Genomic DNA, 22,101 nt, shown 5'->3' with positions numbered 1-22,101 from the left:
ATCAATGTAATGTAATGTATTGTCTCAGATTAATGCTTTGTGTCTCTTGTAATCCACCTTAAACTTTGGATAGTGCAAAATAGAAATGTAATAAATAAACACTAAGGGCCAGATTCTGTAAATGGCACCTAAATTGGCAGGCGTGTTAATCATTTCTATAATATAATTTCTATAAAAGTTAGGCGTCCATTATAGAATCATGCTTAGTGCTGCTGAGGTGTGCTAAGCATTTAGGTGTGTCCTATTTATGTCAGGGTTTTCTTTGCCTAAATGCCTTTGCCTAAGTTAGGCACTCGACAGCTCCTAACTCAAAAAACTCACCCATGATCCGCCCCTAACCACGTCTACTTTTAGCTATGCACTTTGCACTAGGCGCCTGTGGTAGAATCATGCCTACCAAATTAGGCGCCTAACTGTCAATTAACTCCACTTACTGCTAATTAAGAGGTGTTGAGTGCTGAGTAATGGCACCAATTTAGAGGCTGGCCGGGTTTACTTTTACCTGAGCTAAGTACCATTACAATACCTATATAGGAAGAGTATTGGAGTTAAGTAATTTCAGTGCAAAATAAAAGATAAAAGATATTAATTATGAAAATGGAGAAAGTAAAGTTATAAAAAAAAACCCATGGACCGATGATAGTTCACTGTTGATTATACGCCGAGACGTGTTCTAGTGGCGGTATAACTGTGAACACTTGAGATCCGTTATAAAATCTTTAAGGAGTTTTTGAGTGAATGATAAAGTTGGACTGTCGACTCTGCAGTAGCCTACATATATCTTTGAAGATTGGGTGAGCAGCACCAATTTAGAGGCGACATGATCGAAACATTCAAAATACTGAAGGGAATAGACTTAGTAGAGAAAGACAGACTGTTCGCCCTCTCCAAGGTAGGGAGAACGAGAGGACACTCTCTAAAGTTGAAAGGGGATAGATTCCGTACAAACGTACGGAAATTCTTCTTCACCCACAGAGTGGTAGAAAACTGGAACACTCTTTCGGAGTCTGTTATAGGGGAAAACACCCTCCAGGGTTTCAAGTCAAAGTTGGACAAGTTCATGCTAAACTGGTGAGACTGGACTCATTTGGAGCACTGGTCTTGACCTAGGGGGCCGCTGCTGGGCAGGATGGACCAGTGGTCTGACCCAGCAGTGGCAATTCTTATGTTCTTATCAGCTAGGCGTGCCGATGTAGGCGCCTGACATTAAGCGCACTTTATAGAATTGGGGGATAAAAACCCATGGTTATAAAATGAGCTTTAGAATTTAGCACACAGTAATCCCCTTAGTGCACATTAAAGATATGTTAAGCCCCAACTCTGCTTGATGAATCTACCTATGCTATAATTTAAATTCTATATAATAACATATACATATATATTTATGTTATGCATGTATGTGTGATATTCTTTCATACTAGATTTTAGAGAGATTAGTATTTGTCCTGTTAGTACTAGTAGCGTAAGAAAAAGATGTTTGTACTTTTCTAGCACCTTGTATGAAGCATTAAGTTATTTCTTTTTGTATGTCTGCCTATTTATGAGTGAAATAAGTCATATTTTAAATATATCATTACAGGAAACAAACTTTTAAGGGGTAATCTTTTGCTGTCTAATTATTATCGCCTGACATGACTTACCTTTTCCTTAACTCCTAGCCATTACATTGTTCAGTATATTTATTATGTTCACTATTTTAACCAACTGCGTGTTCATGGCTATGTCCGAGTCTGAAACATGGACCAAGTATGTAGAGTAAGTATCTAACCATCACTTTTTTTTATTGACTTGTTTCTTTATAATTTTTTGGTGCATTCACTTTATTTATTTCTGTTTGTTCTTTGGTATTGCTTAATTTTCAATTGTATTGACTTGATTTGTGCACTGTCTGTCCCGCTAAAATGCTTTTGCCAGGTGTTTCTTGCCTTGTGAGCCACACTTGGAATGTAAGTTAACGATTTTCAGTCTTCGCAGCTCATAACCTTTGTTTTGCTAAATGCGCCTGCTCTGCATCATTGGAATGAACCCCATGGTATGATATGAATAATATACCTTCATTCAAGTCTCCTTGAGGTTTCATGGAAGGGATGCAAGATGTATAGAAACTGCAGGCTGGGGTCATTGGCATCTGGGTTGCTAGACGATTTCACAAAATAGTTTCACGTCACGTTGTACTATCCAAAATGAAAAGGGATCTATTCATACCATATCCAATCCCAGCTCTCTGACCATTCTTTATAAAGAAAAGGCATAATTTACCTTCCTTATCGAGTTTATGATACATATTTTATCCTGTAAGCATGGAAAATTAATGACTGATTCAGTAGAATAAGTATATAGTACTTAGCATTCCTTGTGAATAAAAAGGAGAGTATGGTTATTAAAAACCAAAGATCCAATTTGATAGCAGAAGCACAGTGCAATGCCTCAGACACTGATGTGGCTTACTGGCCTGATTTAGACTGACTTCATTGGTACATCCAGTTTATGGGGTCCTCTGTAGCACAGCGGCTGGTCTAAACACAGCTTCTAGACAAGAAGAACTGGCCCCAGCGTATTGTGATCTTTGTGGATCACACAGAGCCTGTCTGTCGTTAGAATGAACGTCACAGTGAGACGTAATTAACCGAGAGGCAGAAGGCCATCAATGTTGTGATTTGATATCATCCTACAGGGATCTCTTTTTACTCCGACGTTCCCCCTTTTCATATTGGAAATGGTTACAAGGTGTTCATTGTGTACCGTGATAAACAGTGAACTGCATGCTGGGGAATCACTCTTCAGACCTTACATTACTATAGATAAATGTTTGGAGGAGAGGCATTAAAGTGTTTTCTCTTTTAATCACCATAGCAGAATGGATATGAATAATGAACATTACCTGCACTTAAGACATCCACAAAAAAAAAAAAAAAATTTCTAACACCAGGATTCATTGGTCATATGGCATGAAATTTATTCTGGTCTTCATTTACCTTCCTGTGAATCAAAAAAAAGCATACCTCTCATATCCCTACCCTCAAGCAGACTAGGACACCAGCTACAATTACTATTTTCACTTCCTATACAGGCAAAGATGGCAAATTTCTTTTAAATTCGAGTGACTATTGCCAGAGTGCAGAAGTAAATCAGAAAGGGAACTGATTGACGTGTAAAAGAAAGTGCAACAAAATTTTGTAGGTTGACGTACGTCGGGAAATTAGTTCTGAACACCTGTATCATTTCCTGGGTGTCAGCAGACTGCAGATAAGGAATGTCTCAAAGTATATTTTATCCCAGGGGTTCCCAACCCTATCCTGGAGGACCACCAGGCCAGTCAGGTTTTTAGGATAGCCCTAATGGAGCAGGTTTGCATGCCTGCACCTCCATTATATGCAGATCTCTCTCATGCATATTCATTAGGGCTAGCCTGAAAACCCGACTGGCCTGATGGTCCTCCAGGACATGGTTGGGAACCACTGTTTTATCCTGTAAACTCAGAAGGCTGCTGACAACAGGCCTTTGGCTTGTTTCTCTAAGAGCCACATAACTAATGACAGAAGGCATAAGGAATCACAAGAAGAAGTTAACGGAAACTGCACGCATGCCAAAGAAATGAGTCCTTGAAAGAATTATCACCTGGGGAAGAAAGGAAAGACACAAATACAGTAATCGAGGTTCCAGAAAAGAAAACATAATACTGTATATATAATCATTATTTTCATGTTTTGATTTTTTCCCTTTAAATGTTTATTCTCTTGAGGACTTATAGTGTATGCAAAGGGTCCAAAGCAACCCATTCATTTTGGGTATTTCTGACCAGTTGTGTCTGAGACAAAAAGGAACCATAAAATATGAAGAAAATCTGGTCTAATTGTAAGTTTGTATTTACTGTGTACACAGGCTTCCAAATTTTTGATAAGGAATTGATCTTAATGTATAGTGTTTCTCGTACTCGTATCATTCAACAAATACCTTAAAATCCCAGATACATCTTGCTAAATAGGATACATAATAATAATAATAATAACTTTATTCTTCTATACGCCAACAATCAAATGACTTCTAGTCGGTTTACACAGAAGAGAAACTGGTCAATCAGCGAAGTACAAAGTATTGAGAAAAGAAGTACAGCATGTTATTTAAAGTACAGGCAGATCAAAAGTATTGTTATAATGAGATATTAGCTTTATTTTAACCAGCTTTATTTCAACAGTTATAATGAGATATTAGCTTTATTTCAATAAAATAAAAAAGTATTGCCCTACTGACGTCTACTTGACTAAAATGAGGAGCAAGATCAGTACACTCATTAAGCAGTGACTGTCAGGAGATCTTAACTTGAAATACTTTGTATAAACAGAGGAATGAGATATCAAGGCCTTTGCAGGTGGTCATTTGAGCTCATTGTGATAGGACAATGGCAAAATCTGAATAATCATCTGTAGACCATTAACTAGTTACATCAAGAAGGGTGGAAAGCATTGAGAGGTATGATTAATCAACCACATCCCCAAAACCCATTTTGCACTGTAGCTCCATAATTCATTCTTTTTGTGTGGGATATGTTGTCGAGTAAGGAGAAGATGATTTGCTGGGTCGTTTTATGTCTGGATGATTGCAAGGTCATCAAGAAATGCTGCCTTGAAGCTTGCACTCACCCAAAATTGGCAGCCATCCATGATCTCTCATTTGTCATATGTGGTCCCCCGGTCATCAAGAGGCAGCTCACATTGTGAGTGGGCTGAATGTGCCTCGACCCTTCCACCTTTCCATCCCCGCCATTAACTGCTAATGCTCTCTGCTTTTCTTAAATGCTTTACTCAGGTACACTTTCACTGGCATTTATACTTTTGAATCCGTGATAAAAATACTGGCAAGAGGATTCTGTCTGAAACCGTTCACCTTCCTTCGAGATCCTTGGAACTGGTTGGATTTCAGTGTTATTGTTATGGCGTAAGTACCACCTCAACTTATCATTGTTTTATGTATCTCAGGTCATGTAATACATTTATGTCAGTTAACCCATTGGGGCTTCTATAAATAATTTTTCCACATGCTGATTGATTTGTTGTTTAAGAAGCATTCAGGTTAAAGGATTCATTTTTTTAACATCGGGATATTTTCTTGGTGTTTATCAGTTAAAACATAAAATGAGCCCTTTTACTGAGCAGCGCTAAAAAGTGGCCAGCGCTATCCCCAGTGCACCCTCAGGGCCACTTTTAGCTGGGTGGTAAAATGGCCCCTATTTTCCATTAATCTTAGTGTGTGAGCACTTACAAACACCTATTTTCTAGGCGGTAAGAGCTCATATGCTAATCAAGCGCTAATCAGTTAGATCATGGTGATGTAGCTGCCCTAACTGATTCAAGCAGAATACATCTACTCTCTGCCCCCAGACACGCCCCCCCAGTGCTACAAAATAAAATCTATTTTTTAGGGTTCATAGACAACTCGGCGAAAGACAAAGGCGCGCACCGACAACTGAGCGCAAGATGGAGGCGCGCGCCGAAGAAAATTACAGTTTTTAGGGTCTCCGATGGGGGGTTTTGTTGGGGAGCCCCCCCAGTTTACTTAATAGAGATCGCGCCGGCGTTGTGGGAGGTTTGGGGGGTTGTAACCCTCCACATTTCACTGTAAACTTAACTTTTTCCCTAAAAACAGGGAAAAAGTGAAGTTTTGAGTAAAATGTGGGGGGTTACAACCCCCACACCCCCCACAATGCCCCCACAACATGGCGCAATCTCTATTAAGTAAAGTGGGGGGGGTTCTCCCCCACGCCCCCCCATCGGAGCTGTAAAAACAGTAATTTTGTGCGGCGTGCACCTCCACACTGTGCTCAATTGTCTGTGCGCACCTTTGTCTCGGCGCGCTTTTGACCTGACACCATTTTTTAGCGTGTGGGAAGCACGTGCCAATCCCACATCTACTGTGAGACGCATAATACTTTTTAACTTGCTGCACGCATGCATTAATGCTTACTGCAGCTTAAAAGAAGGATCCCAAAATCAGAGGTTTTATTTGTAAAATTATGGCCACAGTATTCAGTATGTAAATAAAACTCTAAAGCTGCCAAATTAACATATTATGGGCTTACAATGTATATATTACTGTACCTTACCGCAAGTATATTTCTAAAGTAAAGTATACATTTTCTTTATTTTAAGGATTAAAATACTGCATAATATACAAAATAATGAATATTAAGCTGCATGGCTGAAATAATTTTTTTAATATATAAGATATACATTTAACGTTATCTGCATTTTTGGTGAAGTAAAATATGTGGAGAGCAATTCTATAAAGTGGCAGCTACATTTAGGCACCTAGAGGGTATCTATTTGGAGACCATTTGGATAAAGGTATGAAGGTACCTAGTTTCCTTAGTGGAGGGGCATTTTCAAAAGAAAGTACAAGTCATAACGTTAAAAAACAAACAAGCATCCATCTCACAGCTATTTTCGAACAGGAAATATGCTGTTCAAAATGTGTGAGAATGTCCAAAATGAGCAGCCATTTTACAAACTGAAATGCCCAAATACTGAATGCCAAAAATGGAGGGAGAAGGACGTCGACCTGGCAGCATTTTTACAAAAGTAGCCATACAGACGTCCCGGTAACGTTACCGGTATTACACTGAGAAGGAATCATCACTGCACACTTTTGCAGCTCATCCGTTCCGAAGCTGTTTTCAGTTCTGTTGTACTCCATATGGTTCATTGCACTTGAGGCAGAGAACATCTTGGACCCCTGAGGAAGAAGGGTTCATCGAAACATGGACCGTGACGGGTCCTGGTTTCACACCAAAATGAACCATTCCTTGGACAACAACATTTTATTGACTCTAATATAGGCTCAGCATCTTGAACATCGGTTCTGCAGTTTTCTTTGGTTTCTGTTGTTCAACAATTACTGCAGACTTGTTGAATTTATCTTTGTTTTGCCATACAGATGTCCCTGCAGAGCAGAGGGGCAGGCCAGTGGTCGGTGCCGAAGACTGTAAACCAGGGCACCCAGGTTCCTATCCTCCTCCAACTCTTTTATTTTAAACGTTGAGCCCTCCAAGAACAGAGAAACTCATACTATACCTGACTATACGTAGGGTTGCTGATTTTCCAATTGGAAAAAACGGACCCCTAGGCCCGCCCGCCCCGGGTTTTGAAAAGCCATCTGGACCCCCGGGCATGTCCTCAAAAAGAGGACAAGTTCGGTGAAATCCGGCCGTCTGGTAACCCTAACTATACACCACCTCAGTAGCCTTTAGGCTTGCAGGTGTTGGACTTACCGTATTTTCACTCATATACCGCGCACCCGTGTAAAACGCGCACACGGGTATAGCACGCGGGGAACATAAATTAATGTAATAAAATTTTAATATAGCGCGCACACGTGTATACCGCGCATGCTAAAACCTCCTCTCGCCTACTCCGAACCGGCATCCTCCCCCCCGCTCACGTCACCCCCCCTCCCCCACGATCCTATATCCCCCCCAGCACCGCAAAGACAATTCTTACCCGATTGGGCACCGGCACCGGCACCAGCACCAATGCACAGGATGTGCCAGTGCCAGTGCCCGAAGATCCTCCCTCGTTGGGTTGGGCTGGGCTGGGCTGGGCGGTGCGAGAGAGATCCTCCTTCTTCCTGTGCCGGGCTGGACTAGGCTTTGAGCATTTGCGCATGCTCAAAGCCTTCTGGTCTTGCTCTCTCCGCGAGCTAGGGGGGAGGATGCCGGTTTGCAGGGGGAATGCCGGATCAGAATGAAAAAAAAAGTTGTACAACGCGCTCACGCGTATAACGCGCTTGGTTATGCACGGTTTGTAAAATCGTGTATAACGCGCATGTTATATGCGTGAAAATACGGTATATAGGTGCAGTAGGTATGTGTTTGTTTCTGGAGGGTTCACAATTTAAAGGACAAAAAAGGAGAGCTGAAGTGGGTCCCCTGGTTTATGGTCCACTGCACTGACCAGTAGGTTACTCTTCAGACCTGCTTTCTGCTTTGTTCAAAATGCCCCCAGATACCTGAAGCTGTCACAGAGCCAGGTATTCCTTTCTGATTTCACTTTCGGTGGAGAGGGAGGAGGATTCATGAGAGGTAGATAGAAACATAGAAACATGATGACAGATAAAGGCCAAAAGGCCCATCCAGTGTCCATCTGCAACATTCGCAATCCCCCTCCTCTCCCTTGGAGATCCCACACTTTCTTGAATTCAGACACAGTCTTTGCCTCCACCTCTACCAGGAGATTATTCCACCCATCTACCACCCTTTCTGTAAAAAAGTATTTCCTGAGATTACTCCTGACCCTATCACCTCTTAACTTTGTTCCATGCCCTCTCACTCTGGAGTTTCCTTTCAACTGAAAGAGACTCACCTTATGTGTATTTATGCCACATAGGTATTTAAATGTTTCTAACATATCTTCCCCTCTCCCGCCTTTCCTCCAATGTATACGTACTGAGATCTTTAAGTCTGTCCTTTTGACGTAGACCATCGACCATTTTAGTTTCCCTCCTGTGGACTGATTCCATCGCGTTTCTTCCCGGTCCAATTATCGCTGCTGGACATCGTAATTTTGGCCTGTCCCCTAGTTCCACCCCAAACACAGCCACAACATGCTCCCTTGCTATCTGGACAAACTGCAGTGTAGGGCCTCCAAATTCTGCTGTTCCAAAATTGCACTTTTTGACAGAAGGACATTGACATTTTTCACAGATGGACATTGTTGTGAACATAAGCTCCATAGAATACCAGTAAAACTGGATATGTATGTGTGTATGCGTTTTGCCAGCCAAAGAGCTTAAACTAGCCTTCCCCTCTCCACGCGGCATCCACTATTCAGGCAAACTGGGAAAATCCCTTCTCTTCAAAATCACAGGTCTTTGGAACGACCTCACCACCCCGCTGCGGAACCTGAGCTCCCTTCAGTTATTCCGCAAACAACTGAAAACCTGGCTTTTCAGCAAATTGTAGCTCTATCCTTCCCCCCTTTCTCTCCCCCCTTCTACACATAAGTTCATGTAATCCTTTTTCTTCTTCTCTACCCACTATTTTAAGTTCTTGTAAACCGTGTCGAGCTCCATTCTCATGGAGATGATGCGGTATATAAACTTAAGGTTTAGATTAGATTAGATTAGATGATAGCAGTTAGGTGAGAGCATTTACACCAGCCATTGAGCTAGCATAAGTCCTTGTGCCTCAAGTTAGTCATGTAACTGAGGTCTTATTCTAGCGTCTTTTAATTCGCACTGAGACCCTGACTCTATAAATAATGTCTAAAATGATGCGCCTAGATCGGCGCACCTATCGATTTAGGTGCGTAACATAGGGCTCCTTTTATCGAAATGCGCTAGAGGTAAATGCTCTGTGCTAACGGCCCCGAAGCCCATAGAGATTTAAAAGGCTTTGGGGCTTTTGCTGCGCGGCTTTGTAAAAGAGGCCGTAAGTATCAGATTCTAATTCTCTATAAAACAGAGGGCCAATGCAAATATGCAAGGACAGGAGTGATAGGATCATGTCTCTTTGCCCCAATTCATTCCTGGCAGTAGGTGCAGGTAGACACCTCGGTTTAGATGCCTAAATTGAGTGGTAGGTGCTAGGTGCCTATTGGCAAATTAATTGGTTTTAAAATTGTTTTTTTAATAACATAGTAATATAGTAAATGACGGCAGATAAAGACACGTGTGGTCCATCCAGTCTGCCCAACAGTCACATTCATTCTCAAGGCAACAAACCAGTAATTATTCATTTTACTTGCTAAGTTTCAGCATAAGATGTTCTCCCAACCAAGATAGGTAAGACCTGTACTCAGATGATTTGAACGTGGTATAAAATACTTATGATTGCTATTAATTCCTTTTTGCTGCTTATGTGACAGAGAGCGTAGAAGTCTGTCCAGCATTGACGACACCGCCCCACACTGCCCTATGGCTGGAGTTGCCATAACAGCTAACTCCAGCTTACCTATCTGTCTTTCTATGTATGGGACACAGACCATAGAAGTGTCTGGCATCATCTTCCTTCCCCATTGCTGGGCTTCTATTTCAGCACCACTCCTGCCTATCATAAATGAAGATATAGTTTTTCATCTGTTGAGTTTTGTGTCAAAGCTATCCTCTTTCTGTTTAAGGATCCCATGGATTTTTGTATTCTGTCACTGGTTTTGTCTCCACCACCTCCAGAGGGAGGGCATTCCAGGCATCCACCACCCTCTCCGTGAATAAGTATTTCCTGACATTAATCCAAAGTCTACCACCCTGCAACATCATATTATGTCCTCTATTTTTACTGCTTCTCCATTTCTGAAATAGATTTGTTTGTAGATTAATACCCTTCAAGTATTTAAATGTCTGTATCATATTTCTATTCCTTCTTTCCTCCAGGGTATACATATTCAGGTATTCAAGCCTCTTCTCATACATCTCTTGGTGCAATCCCAGCATCATTTTCATCACCTTCTTCTGGACCGCTTCAAATCTTCTTACATCCTTAGCAAGGTAGAGCCTCCAGAACTGAATGCAGTATTCCAAGTGGGGCCTCACCAATGACAGGGGCATCAACATTACTCTTTTTCTGCTGGCGATTCCTCTCTCTATGCACCCCAGCATTCTTCTGGTTATGGTCACTGTTTGTCACATTGTTTCGCAGCCTTGAAATCCTCAGATACTATCACGCCAAGGTCTCTCTCCCTGTCCGTGCATATCAGCTTCTCACCCCCAAGCTCCTTTGGATTTTTACTCACCAAGTGCATCACTCTGCACTTTTTTGCATTAAATTTTAGCTGCCAGACATTAGACCATTCTTCTAACATTCACAGATCTCTTATCATGCTTTCTATTCCATCCGGCATGTCTACTCTGTTGCAAATCTTTGTGTCCTCTGCAAAAAGGCACACTTTTCTTTCTAATCCTTCAGAAATATCACTCACAAATATATTGAATAGAACAGGCCCCAGTACTGATCCCTGAGGCAACCACTACTCACCTTTCTTTCTTCTGAGAAACCAGTTTCTAATCCAGGTCACCATTTTGGGTCCTAACTTCAGCCCACTAAGTTGATTCATGAACCTCCTATGAGGAACCATGTCAAAGGCTTTACTAAAATCCAGGTAGGCTACATCTAGCGTACAGCCTCTATCCAATTCTCCAGTCACCCAGTCAAAGAAACCGAACAGATTCATTTAGCACGATTTCCCCTTGGTGAAACCATGTTGTCTTGGATCTTTGTAACCCATTGGATTCCAAGTAGTTCACTATTCTTTCCTTCAGCAGAGCTTCCTTTCCAGCCCCTGAAGTGAGACTTACTGGCCTGTAGTTTCCAGCTTCTTCTCTTTTCCTACTTTGATGAAGAGGGACCACATTCGCTCTTCTCCAATCCCACAGAACCTCTCCCGTCTCTACGGTTTTATTAAATAAATCTGCAAGAACTCCCTAGAGTTCCCTCAATACCCTAGGATGGATCTCATCAGGTCCTATGGCTTTGTCCACTTTTTTGTTTTTCAAGGGGATCTGATCGAGACTTTCAAAATGCTGAAAGGATTCGACAAAATGGAGCAGGGAAAGCATTTACAATGCCCAATGTGACACGGACAAGAGGACATAGACCAGTGGTTCCCAAACCTGTCCTGGGGGACCCCCAGCCAGTCAGGTTTTCAAGATATCCCTAATGAATATGCATGAGAGAGATTTGCCATGAGAGAAGTGACAGGTATGTAAATCTCTCTCATGCATATTCATTAGGGATATCTTGAAAACCTGACTGGCTGGGGGTCCCCCAGGACAGGTTTGGGAACCACTGACATAGACTGAAGCTGAGGGAGGACAGAAGTCCAGGACGAATATCAGGAAGTTCTGTTTTATGCAGCGAGTGGTGGACACCTGGAATGCTCTCCCAGAGGAAGTAATTGCAGAATCCACCGTTCTAGGATTTAAGGGTAAATTAGATGCACATCTCCCTTGAGAAGCATACGGTGATATGGGGACTAAAACTATGCCAGGGTACACCTGGCGGGGCCTCCTCGTGTGCGGATCACCGGACTTGATGGACCCAGGGTCTGATCCGGAGATGGCAATTCTTATGTTCTGTGAACAAAGTGATATCTACTCCGTTCCTGTATATATACCTCGGTCAGCCAACTGAGGTCCCACTCCAGACCTTTCTTCCATGAACACAGAGCGGAAGTATTCATATAGCACATCTGCTTTCTCGTCATCGCTTTCCACATAGTTCTCAGCATCTTTTAGGGCTCCTTTTACTAAGCTGCGGTAGTGTTTGTAATGCGCGCTGCAGATTAGTGAGCGCTAACCCCCCTCCCGCGCTATGCAGAAAAGCGAACGCCAGCTCTATGGAAGCGTTAGCGTCCAGCGCGTGCAGCATTGTAGCGTGCGCTAAAACCGTTTGCACAGCTTGGTAAAAGGAACCCTTGGTCTCACAATTCCATTTCTAGTTTTCCTCCTTTCCCCAATATACCTGAAAAATGTCTTGTCTCCTCTTTCTACCTCTCTGTTACAGCACTGATTAAGCCAATTAAAAAAAAAAAAATTAAGTTAGGCACCTAGATTGGCTAAGTGTACTTAGAGGCGAATTAAGTTTAAATCAGCTTACATAGATCATCGTATATTATAGACCGACTCTTCAGATAATCTGATTTTGCTTTTTTTTCTCATTTGCAAGATTCTTCCACCAGATTATGTGGTACTTTATTACTATATTGTTAACAGATAAGAATTGCTGCTGCTGGGTCAGACCAGTGGTCCATCATGCCCAGCAGTTCGCTCACGCGGCGGCCCCCAGGTCAAAGACCAGTGCTCTAAATGAGTCCAGCTTCACCTGCGTACGTTCCAGTTTAGCAGGACCTTGTCCAACTTTGTCTTGAATCCCTGGAAGGTGTTTTCCCCTATAACAAACTCCGGAAGAGCGTTACAGTTTTCCACCACACTCTGGGTGAAGAAGAACATCCTTACATTCGTACGGAATCTATCCCCTTTCAACTTTAGAGAGTGCCCTCTTGTTTTCCCTACCTTGGAGAGGGTGAACAACCTGCCCTTATCTACTAAGTCTATCCCCTTCAGTATCTTGAATGTTTCGATCATGTCCCCTCTCATTCTCCTCTTTTCAAGGGAGAAGAGGCCCAGTTTCTCCAATCTCTCACTGTACGGCAACTCCTCCAGCCCTTTAACCATTTTAGTCGCTCTTCTCTGGGCCCTTTTGAGTAATACCGTGTCCTTCTTCATGTATGGCGACCAGTGCTGGATGCAGTATTTCAGGTGAGGGCGCACCATGGCCCGGTACAGCGGAATGATAACCTTCTCCAATCTGTTTGTGATCCCCTTCTTTATCATTCCAAGCATTCTGTTCACCCTTTTCGCTGCCACCGCGCATTACGCAGACGGTTTCATCGACTTGTCAATCAGAACTCCCAAGTGTCTTTCTTGGGGGGTCTTTCCAAGTACCGCCCCGGACATCCTGTATTTGTGCGTGAGATTTTTGTTACCAACATGCATCACTTTACACTTATCCACGCCATGTTGATGCCCATTTCTCGAGCTTGATTATGTCACGTTGCAGATCTTCGCAATCCCCTTGTGTCTTCATTACTCTGAATAGCTTTGTATCGTCTGCAAATTTAATCAGTATAAACGACACTCAACGCCTTTTTTGCATATGCTGTCATTACAATTTGGAATAATCTACCTGTTTACATTAGGACAGATAGCTATTACTTAAGGTTTCGTAAAAATTTGAAAACTTTTTTATATGACTTCTAATAATATTCACAGTATGATGATATTTTAAGTATTGATTGCTTTTGTATTTTCCCATAGATTTTACGGCCTCTGAGAATGTAAATCGCCTTGAACCTTTTTGGTATAGTGCGATTAATAAATTGTTTATTAGGTTAGACAGTTCAGTTATGATTGTGTAAACCTAGGGATACTTTTAAGTAACTTTTGAAGACACAGTTACTTATCAATGTATTTCTGTGATATTTTTAAAAACTCATTAGGAATTTGTTGTAGGACAATGCATTTATGTGAACGAAATGAGAATGTTCGTAGTATGTTGTATTGTTATTATTTATTTTGTATATTGCTTTGTAAACTGCCTAGACTTTAAGCAGTATATAAATTTTTTAAATAAAATAAATTAGATCTAGGTGCCTAACTGTAGGTGTCTTTTATAGAATTCAGAGTCAAGTGTACTTCTTTGTGGCCCTTAAATGCAGGTATCACTATAGAATTTCACCCTTTTAGATTTTCGCCATTTACATTTTAAGTCAGGGATGGGCAATTCCGGTTCTCAAGAGCCACAGGCAAGTCAGATTTTCAGGATATCCACGATGAATATGTATGAGATGGATTTGCATGCACTGCCTCCTTGAGATGCAAATTAGAGAATGACACGGGGACAAATTTTTCCCTGTCCCCCACGGGAGCTCATTTTCCTGTCCCGTCCCATCGAGTTCTTTTCCTGTCCCTGCCCCGTTCCTGCAAGCTCTCTCCTCATCTGCACAAGCCTCAAACACTTTAAAATCTTAAGTAGCAACATTCTAGAGCTCAGATTGTGATGTCATAATGCCTCATTCCACCAATGCCTAAGCTCCGTCCTCATCTGCACAAGCCTCAAACACTTTAAAATCTTAAGTAGCAACATTCTAGAGCTCAGATTGTGATGTCATAATGCCTCATTCCACCAATGCCTAAGCTCCGTCCTCATCTGCACAAGCCTCAAACACTTTAAAATCTTAAGTAGCAACATTCTAGAGCTCAGATTGTGATGTCATAATGCCTCATTCCACCAATGCCTAAGCTCTGTCCTCACCTGCACAAGCCTCAAACACTTTAAAATCATAAGTGTTCGAGGCTTGTGCAGTTAAGGCAGAGTTTACATTAATGGGGCAAGGACCGGGACAATGACAAATCTCACAGGGATGGGATGGGGAAAAATTTGTCCCCGTGTCATTCTCTAATGCAAATCTATCTCATCTAATCTAATCTAATCTAATCCTTAGGTTTGTATACCGCATCATCTCCACATTCTCATGCACATTAATTGTGTATATCCTGAAAACCCGACCTGCCTGTGGCTCTCAAGGACCAGAATTTCCTACCCCTGTTCTAAGCGATGCATTTGGTGGAAGAGCAGTTGGAGTCCCTCATGAAACTACCTGTAACCCTTACTTTCATATCTAAGATTTTATCAGCTACAGACTATAATAGAGCCTGCTGGAGCGAGACCCTGAACATATCTGTTTTCTTAAAATGCTGTGGCCGAGGTTTTAAACAAATGCTCCCTACAGATTTTAAATACTGACCCAAGAAGTTCCTGCCCTGAAAATATACATGTAACTTTCAACACATTTCATATCCATTAAAAGTTATAATGCCTTGTATAAGTCTCCACCTATGTACGTTAATCACTTTTTGTTGTCTAAAAAATACATTTCAAAAGTGCATTCGAGTAATCTACACTTTCAACAGGGAAGAACAATTACTAAAATATTCAAAAATTAATTAATAATAAAAAGAATGGTGTGGATTGCATAAGTCTTTACTCTGGTTGTTATAGCAAATCCAAATTAACTGTGTTTCCAAACATTGCCTTAATAAGGCCCATAATAAGTTAAATAGAGCCCACCTGTTTCAAATCAGCATAGTTAAGCTGATTTAAATACTCTCAGATGAAAAATCAAATTGATTCTATTCTATGAAGTACATTTGAAGTAATTGTCTAAACATTCCAAACATGGTGCAAACAACAGAAGTCTGGAACAGAGTTATCCAAAGGTACAGATTGCGAGAAGGTTATGGTGCAAATGTGTTCCAATAGGGTGAAGAACCCCTGCTATGCTTTATTAAAGAGATGAGTATTTGATTTATCTTAAACTATTTGAGGAGTGAAATATCTAGAGAAAATAGAAAAATTATTTATAAAAAAATAAGACCAATGAAGACTTTAGTGCAAATTAATGCTGTGAATGAAACCTTCTCACAGTTTGCACCGCTGAGGTCCTAAACGGGATAAATGCTAATTTTATCTAAGGTTATATGTCTTTGATATTCCAATAGGCAAGACACTGCTTCAATCAGGATGACCGTCCTAGGTCTGTAGTCATAGGTTAAGACATAGGTTTTGAATATGCGGTACGCAGACCCCAAGGGGTATGCTAGAACTCAGCAGGGGGGGCATGCAGCATCCAGTAAAATATCTTTGTCACCTCACGTCCAGCAGCAGTAGCCGAACGACATAGACCAATGAAAGGGCCACAGTCTTCATGCACGTGTTGGCCCTGCTGGTCCTTGCTCTCTCTGACATCAGCTCCTTGTTCATAAGCAAGCACTGTGTAGCAGAGGACTGCGGAATCTCTAACTTTAATTCCTGGAGAGATTCTGTGATCACTTCCAAAAGCGCTGAGGGCTTAAATAGCCTATGTTCAATCAGGTCCTTTCGAAGATCAAGGGCCTCCCTAGAAATGAAGCCGCATCTTCTGCTACAGAGGACCCTGACTGGGAGAGTAAAGGCATTGATATAGAGCCCTCTTTATCCCAGCCTTCCTCAGACTGGATCATCCCATTTTGTGCATGGCACTGTTGCTAAGGAATTGTGCTTTTCTGGGGTGGGAGGGGACCAGCAGGGCTGACAGTGTGTGCGTGAAAACTGCAGCCCATGGAGTGCTCTATATTTTGAGGGTGCTGCTGCTGTTTTAGAGAAGCAGCCAAGGGGAGCAGAAGATGTGAGGGACAGAACGTAAGAATTGCCGCTGCTGGGTCAGACCAGTGGTCCATCCTGCCCAGCAGAGCGCTCCTGCGGTGGCCCCCAGGTCACAGACCAGTGCCCTAACTGAGACCAGAAGAGATACTGGATAGAATAGAGAAGAGAAAGAGGGGAGATATTGGATGGAAGATTATGGAGAGAACGAGGAGAAGTGTTGGATGGAAAAGGGAGGGGAGAGAAGGAAGATGCTAGGTCAATAGTCATAGGATGGGGAGAGAAAGAGGGAAGGTGCTGGATGGAAGGGGGGAAGAGAGAAGGAAGATGCTAGTTCAGTAGTCATAGGATAGGGAGAGAAAGACTGCGGAGGGTGCTGGATGGAAGGGGGAAGAGAGAAGGAAGATGCTAGGTCAGTAGTCATTAGATGGGGAGAGAAAAAAGGGAGGTGCTGGATGGAAGGGGGGAGAGAGAAGGAAGATGCTAGGTCCGTAGTCATAGGATAGGGAGAGAAAGAGGGGAGGTGCTGGATGGAAGGGGGAAGAAGACAGAGCTAGTGAAAGACTGGGGAATAAGAGGAAAAGAAACAGAGAGCCCAGGTGAAGGAGATGGAAAGCTGTAGGTAGACAAAGTAAGAAGAGGGAAATGAAGACTAGAAAGTAAGAATTAATTATAATTTGGACAGAGAGGCAGACAATCCTATATAATAAAAGGCTAACTCGCGCATGCGCACTTTTATTTGCGTGTTCCGTGCGCTGTAGGTCTGTGGCCGAAGGAGTGCGCATGCGCGCTTATACGTCACCAGCCGATCGCCTCCACAAGCAGGACTGCAGCCAGCCGCTGATCTCCGTTCCTCCTGCACCATGGCACACCAGGCATGTCCCTGCCTCCCCCGCCGCCGGCCTCGGGCTCCTGGGGGCCGGCGGTGCGAGCCGCCCGACCGGTGCTGAGGCCCCGCCTCCCCGCTACACAGCGCCGCCAGACCCGACAAAACGGCCCTACACTCACAGACCCGCGAGCAGGGTTGCCATGGAAACCCAGCCGGAATAACATGCAGTCGCGCAAGGGTCAGTGAGAGAGGATCAGGAGCTAAAGAGATATTGAAAAAAACAAAAAAACAACAGTGTACAAGGAGAGAGAGACACACAGACACTCACAGAAGGACAGGGGGCTAAAGAGACAGATTGAAAAAATAACAAAACACAGAGGACAAGGAGAGAGAGACACACAGACACTCACAGAAGGACAGGGGGCTAAAGAGACAGATTGAAAAAATAACAAAACACAGAGGACAAGGAGAGAGAGAGACACAGGGAAAAAAATGACAAACAAACATACAGCAGCCAAGGAGACAGACAGAGAGACAGTGGGCAAGGAGACAGCAAAAAAAAAAAAAAAATAATACAAACAGCCAATGAGACAAAGAGAAAAAAATAAAAAAAACAATGCCCAAGCATAAATTCTGGAAAATAAACCATACAGACATACAGTGGCCAAGGAGTTAGACTGCAAAAAAGACATACAGCAGCCAATGAGACAGACAGACTGACAGCGACCAAGTAGACAATCAGCAAAAAAACACAAACAAACACAGAAAGCAAAAAAAGAGAAACATACAGCGGCCAAGGAGACAGGCATGCAACAAATAGGAAAAATATAAAAACTTTTAATACATCAACCATACATGAAGAAGGAATAAAAAAAAAAAAAGGAAAAGACACCTACAGGGAAACACAGGATCAAGAGCATACAGAGAAAACAGAAGTTTGCAGGAATCAGGAACATATAGAGAAAGGAGAGCAGAGACCCCTGCAAGAAGAGAAAAAGAGCAAAGAGACTGGGGATGAGAAAGAGAGCAGAGATGTTGCAGGGAGAAAAAGCTAAGCAGTAATGTTACAGCTTGAGAGTGCTGGAAGAAAACTGAGGAAGAAAACTGAGGAAGAAAACAGAGACAGCACTACACAGGGAAATGGAGGGAGGAAAGAGACAGAAAGAAAAATACAGACATAAATTCTAGCACCCGTTAATGTAACGGGCTTAACGACTAGTGAAGTATAAAAAATCTGAAAGGAAAAGGAGGAGACAGAAACAAGAGAAGAGCAGATGGAGAAAACCAGAAACCAGAGCTCGAACCAACACAATTTTAAAAAATAACCAGCAAATGTAGAAAAAGCAATTTTATTTTCTGTTTTGTGATTAGGTTTCATAATGTGAATCTCAAAATCTCTGCTGATTGGAGCTCAGGTGTACTTAATTAAAATTTGTTCAACTTAGGAGGGTCCTGCCTTTTGGAAAAACAACAATCCCCCCCCCCCCTTTTTTTTACTAAACCGTGATAGTGGTTATGAGTGTAGGGAGCCGCGCTGAATGTTCAGCGCTATTCCCGACGCTCATAGAGTTCCTATGACCGTCAGGATCTGCACGGAGCATTCAGCGCGGCTCCCTGCGCTAATAAGCACTATCATGGTTTAGTAAAAGGGGGGAGGAATGTTATTTACCTGTGACAGATGCTTTCTGTAGATTGCAGGATAGGTAAGACACACAGCTCCTCCCAGCTGTCCAAAAGTTGCCTGAATGCTGAGCTCTGGGAACTGAAGAGACTGCTGCACATACTCCGAATTTTACAATCCGGTCTACGTTTTGGGAGATTAAAGACCATCCAGGCATGGTTGGATGACATCACCCAACTGTATGCCTTATCAATCCTGCTATCTATGAGGAGTGTGTGGCACAGTGGTTGGATCTACAGCCTCAGCACCCTGGGGTTGTGGGTTCAAACCCCGCGCTGCTCCTTGTGACCCTGGGCAAGTCACTTAATCCTCCATAGCCCCAGGTACGTTAGATAGATTGTGAGCCCACCGGGACAGAGAGGGAAAAATGCTTGAGTACCTGATTGTAAAAACCGCTTAGATAACCTTGATAGGCGGTATATAAAATCCTAATAAACTTAAAACATCTGTTGTAAGCAAGCAACTTTGTGTTTTTTTTTCACCATTCTGTCATTGTTCCTCCACATTGAAAGAATAGAGTATATTGTATAAAGCAGTGAAATAAACTCTCCGGCCGATATTCAGCTCTATTTAACCAACCAGAAATGGCACTGGCTGGTTAAGTAGCACTTAGCCTGTTAAATCAGAATATTCAGCACGAGATAACCGGTGATCTCAATTCTCTACTGAATATTCACTGTTAAGCGGCTAAAATTTAACTGGCTATATTGCGCGATAACTGCAATTTTTAGCACTGACCAGCCAAGTTCAATGGCCCAGTCGGCAAATAGCAGTCCTGTCTTTGGCCACTATAACTTAACCAGCCAGGGCAGAAAATTTATTTATTCAGTTTTCTGTACCATTCTCCCAGGGGAGCTCAGAACGGTTTACATGAATGTATTCAGGTACTCAAGCATTTTTCCCTGTCTGTCCTAATGGGTTCACAATCTATCCAATGTACCTGGGGCAAGTCTGAGAAAGAGGGCAAAACAAAGTTTACAAAGCCCGGTAAAAATATAGTATGACAAAACATAGTATGGCGAGACAGCATAGCGAGCACAGTTCAGGAAAACAAAGCACGATAAACATAGTATTACAAAGCATGGCTAATATGGCATGACATGACTAGCAAAAATGGTTAGGCAAGCATGCATGACGAAACATAGCATGGAGGACATAGAACGGCAGATGTGCAGCAGATAGAGTTTGAGAGAACCTAGCAGGGCCGATATAGTATGGTAAATATGGTGTATAGCAAAGTATAAATAGTAGGACGTAGTGGAGTGATTTTATAAGATGGTACACACCATGTTTGCATTTATATAATTGCTGCAAAAAATCATAGTTATAATAAAGCCACATACATTTACACCAGCTTGGAAGATGTTGGAAGTGATGCATAGTAACATAGTAGATGACGTCCAACCTGATTCAACCTGATTCAATTTTAAAAAAAATATATTTTTTTTCTTCTTAGCTATTTCTGGGCAAGAATGCCCGGTACTGTTCTTAGGTTCCAACTACTGAAGTCTCCGTCAAAGCTCACTCCAGCCATTGAAGCCCTCCCCAGCCCATCCTCAACCAAACGGCCATATACAGACACAGACCGTGGAAGTCTGCTGAATACTGGCCTTAGTTCTTCAATTTTTATTATTATTTTCTGATTCTAGATCCTCTGTGTTCATCCCACGCTTTTTTTAACTCCGTCACCGTTTTCCTCTCCACCACCTCTCTCGGGAGCGCATTCCAGGCATCCACCACCCTCTCCGTAAAGAAGAATTTCCTTACATTACTCTTGAATCTACCACCCCTCAACCTCAAACTATGTCCTCTGGTTTTACCATTTTCCTTTCTCTGGAAAAGATTTTGTTCTACGATAATACCTTTCAAGTAGTTGTGTGTAAAGACCATGCATAACTTGTGACTCTGCCCAAAATCTATCCAAACATGCCTATACCTGAGTCGAATGTATGTGCATGTGTTCTTCTCACTACATGTATTTTTTATATAGGGGGGGGGGGGTCATTTTATAAGCTGTATTTAACACATGTATACTTTGGAGGAAAGGCAAAAAAGGGGAGATATAATGGAGACATTTAAATATCTCCTTGGCATTAATGCACAGGAGACGAGTCTCCATCAGGTGAAAGGAAGGTCTGGAATGAGGGGGCATACTATGAAGGTGAAAAAGGGGGGCAGATTCAGGAATAACGTGAGAGAAAACTTCTTCATGGGAAGTGTGGTGAAGCATGGAATGAGCGAGGTGGAGACGAGGGTTGTATCTGAATTCAAGAAATCATGAGACATTGGATCTGATCTCTAAGGGATAAACAGACTGGATAGGCCTTATGGTCTTTATTTGCCATCATTTCCTATATTTCTTTATAGGCAAAAACAAATCATTACAATATTACCCATTAACACCTCCCCCCCCCCCTTTTTACTAAGCCATGGGGAGTGTGTGGTGCAGTGGTTAGAGCCACAGCCTCAGCACCCTGAGGTTGTGGGTTCAAATCCCACACTGCTCCTTGTGACCTTGGGCAAGTCACTTAATCCCCCATTGCCCCATGTACATTAGATAGATTGTGAGCCCATTAGGACAGTCAGGCAAAATGCTTGAGGACCTGAATGTGAGAAACCCAAAAAAACTCTGTGGAGTGACGATGTTCCTAAATGGACTTTATTTGAAAGTGTCAAAGTTCCAAAGGTACACTGAAATCATCCACATAAAATAATTTCATCCACATAAAAGCCTTAAAGGACCTAGTCCGCTAGGGATACAGGACCCAACACGGTCCGCGTTTCGACAAAAAGTCTTCTTCAGGGGTCCCTGGGGGTCCTTTAAAGGTGAATATGTGGGAAACAATTGTGTGGTGAGCCGGAAGTGAGACACTGCTTGCATTTGCAATAGAAAGGGCATTTAGT

The 22,101-nt window shown here is 42.4% G+C and overlaps 1 protein-coding gene across 3 annotated transcripts in view; it reads left to right on the top strand.

The window, feature by feature from the left end:
- The window catches only part of LOC117354345 (sodium channel protein type 5 subunit alpha-like), an 839,094-nt gene that overhangs the window by 180,776 nt on the left and 636,217 nt on the right, over positions 1 to 22,101 (top strand). For all 3 annotated transcript variants that reach the window (XM_033931713.1, XM_033931710.1, XM_033931711.1), the window contains exons 4-5: positions 1,666 to 1,755; positions 4,807 to 4,935. In XM_033931713.1, the coding sequence (XP_033787604.1) occupies positions 1,666 to 1,755; positions 4,807 to 4,935 (219 nt within the window). The remainder of the gene's footprint in view (positions 1 to 1,665; positions 1,756 to 4,806; positions 4,936 to 22,101) is intronic.

The sequence above is a fragment of the Geotrypetes seraphini genome, chromosome 2 (assembly GCF_902459505.1).
Source record: "Geotrypetes seraphini chromosome 2, aGeoSer1.1, whole genome shotgun sequence".
Classification (NCBI taxonomy): Eukaryota; Metazoa; Chordata; class Amphibia; order Gymnophiona; family Dermophiidae; genus Geotrypetes; species Geotrypetes seraphini.
Note: the sequence above shows the minus strand (reverse complement) of the source record. Positions and strands in the feature narration are given on the sequence as shown.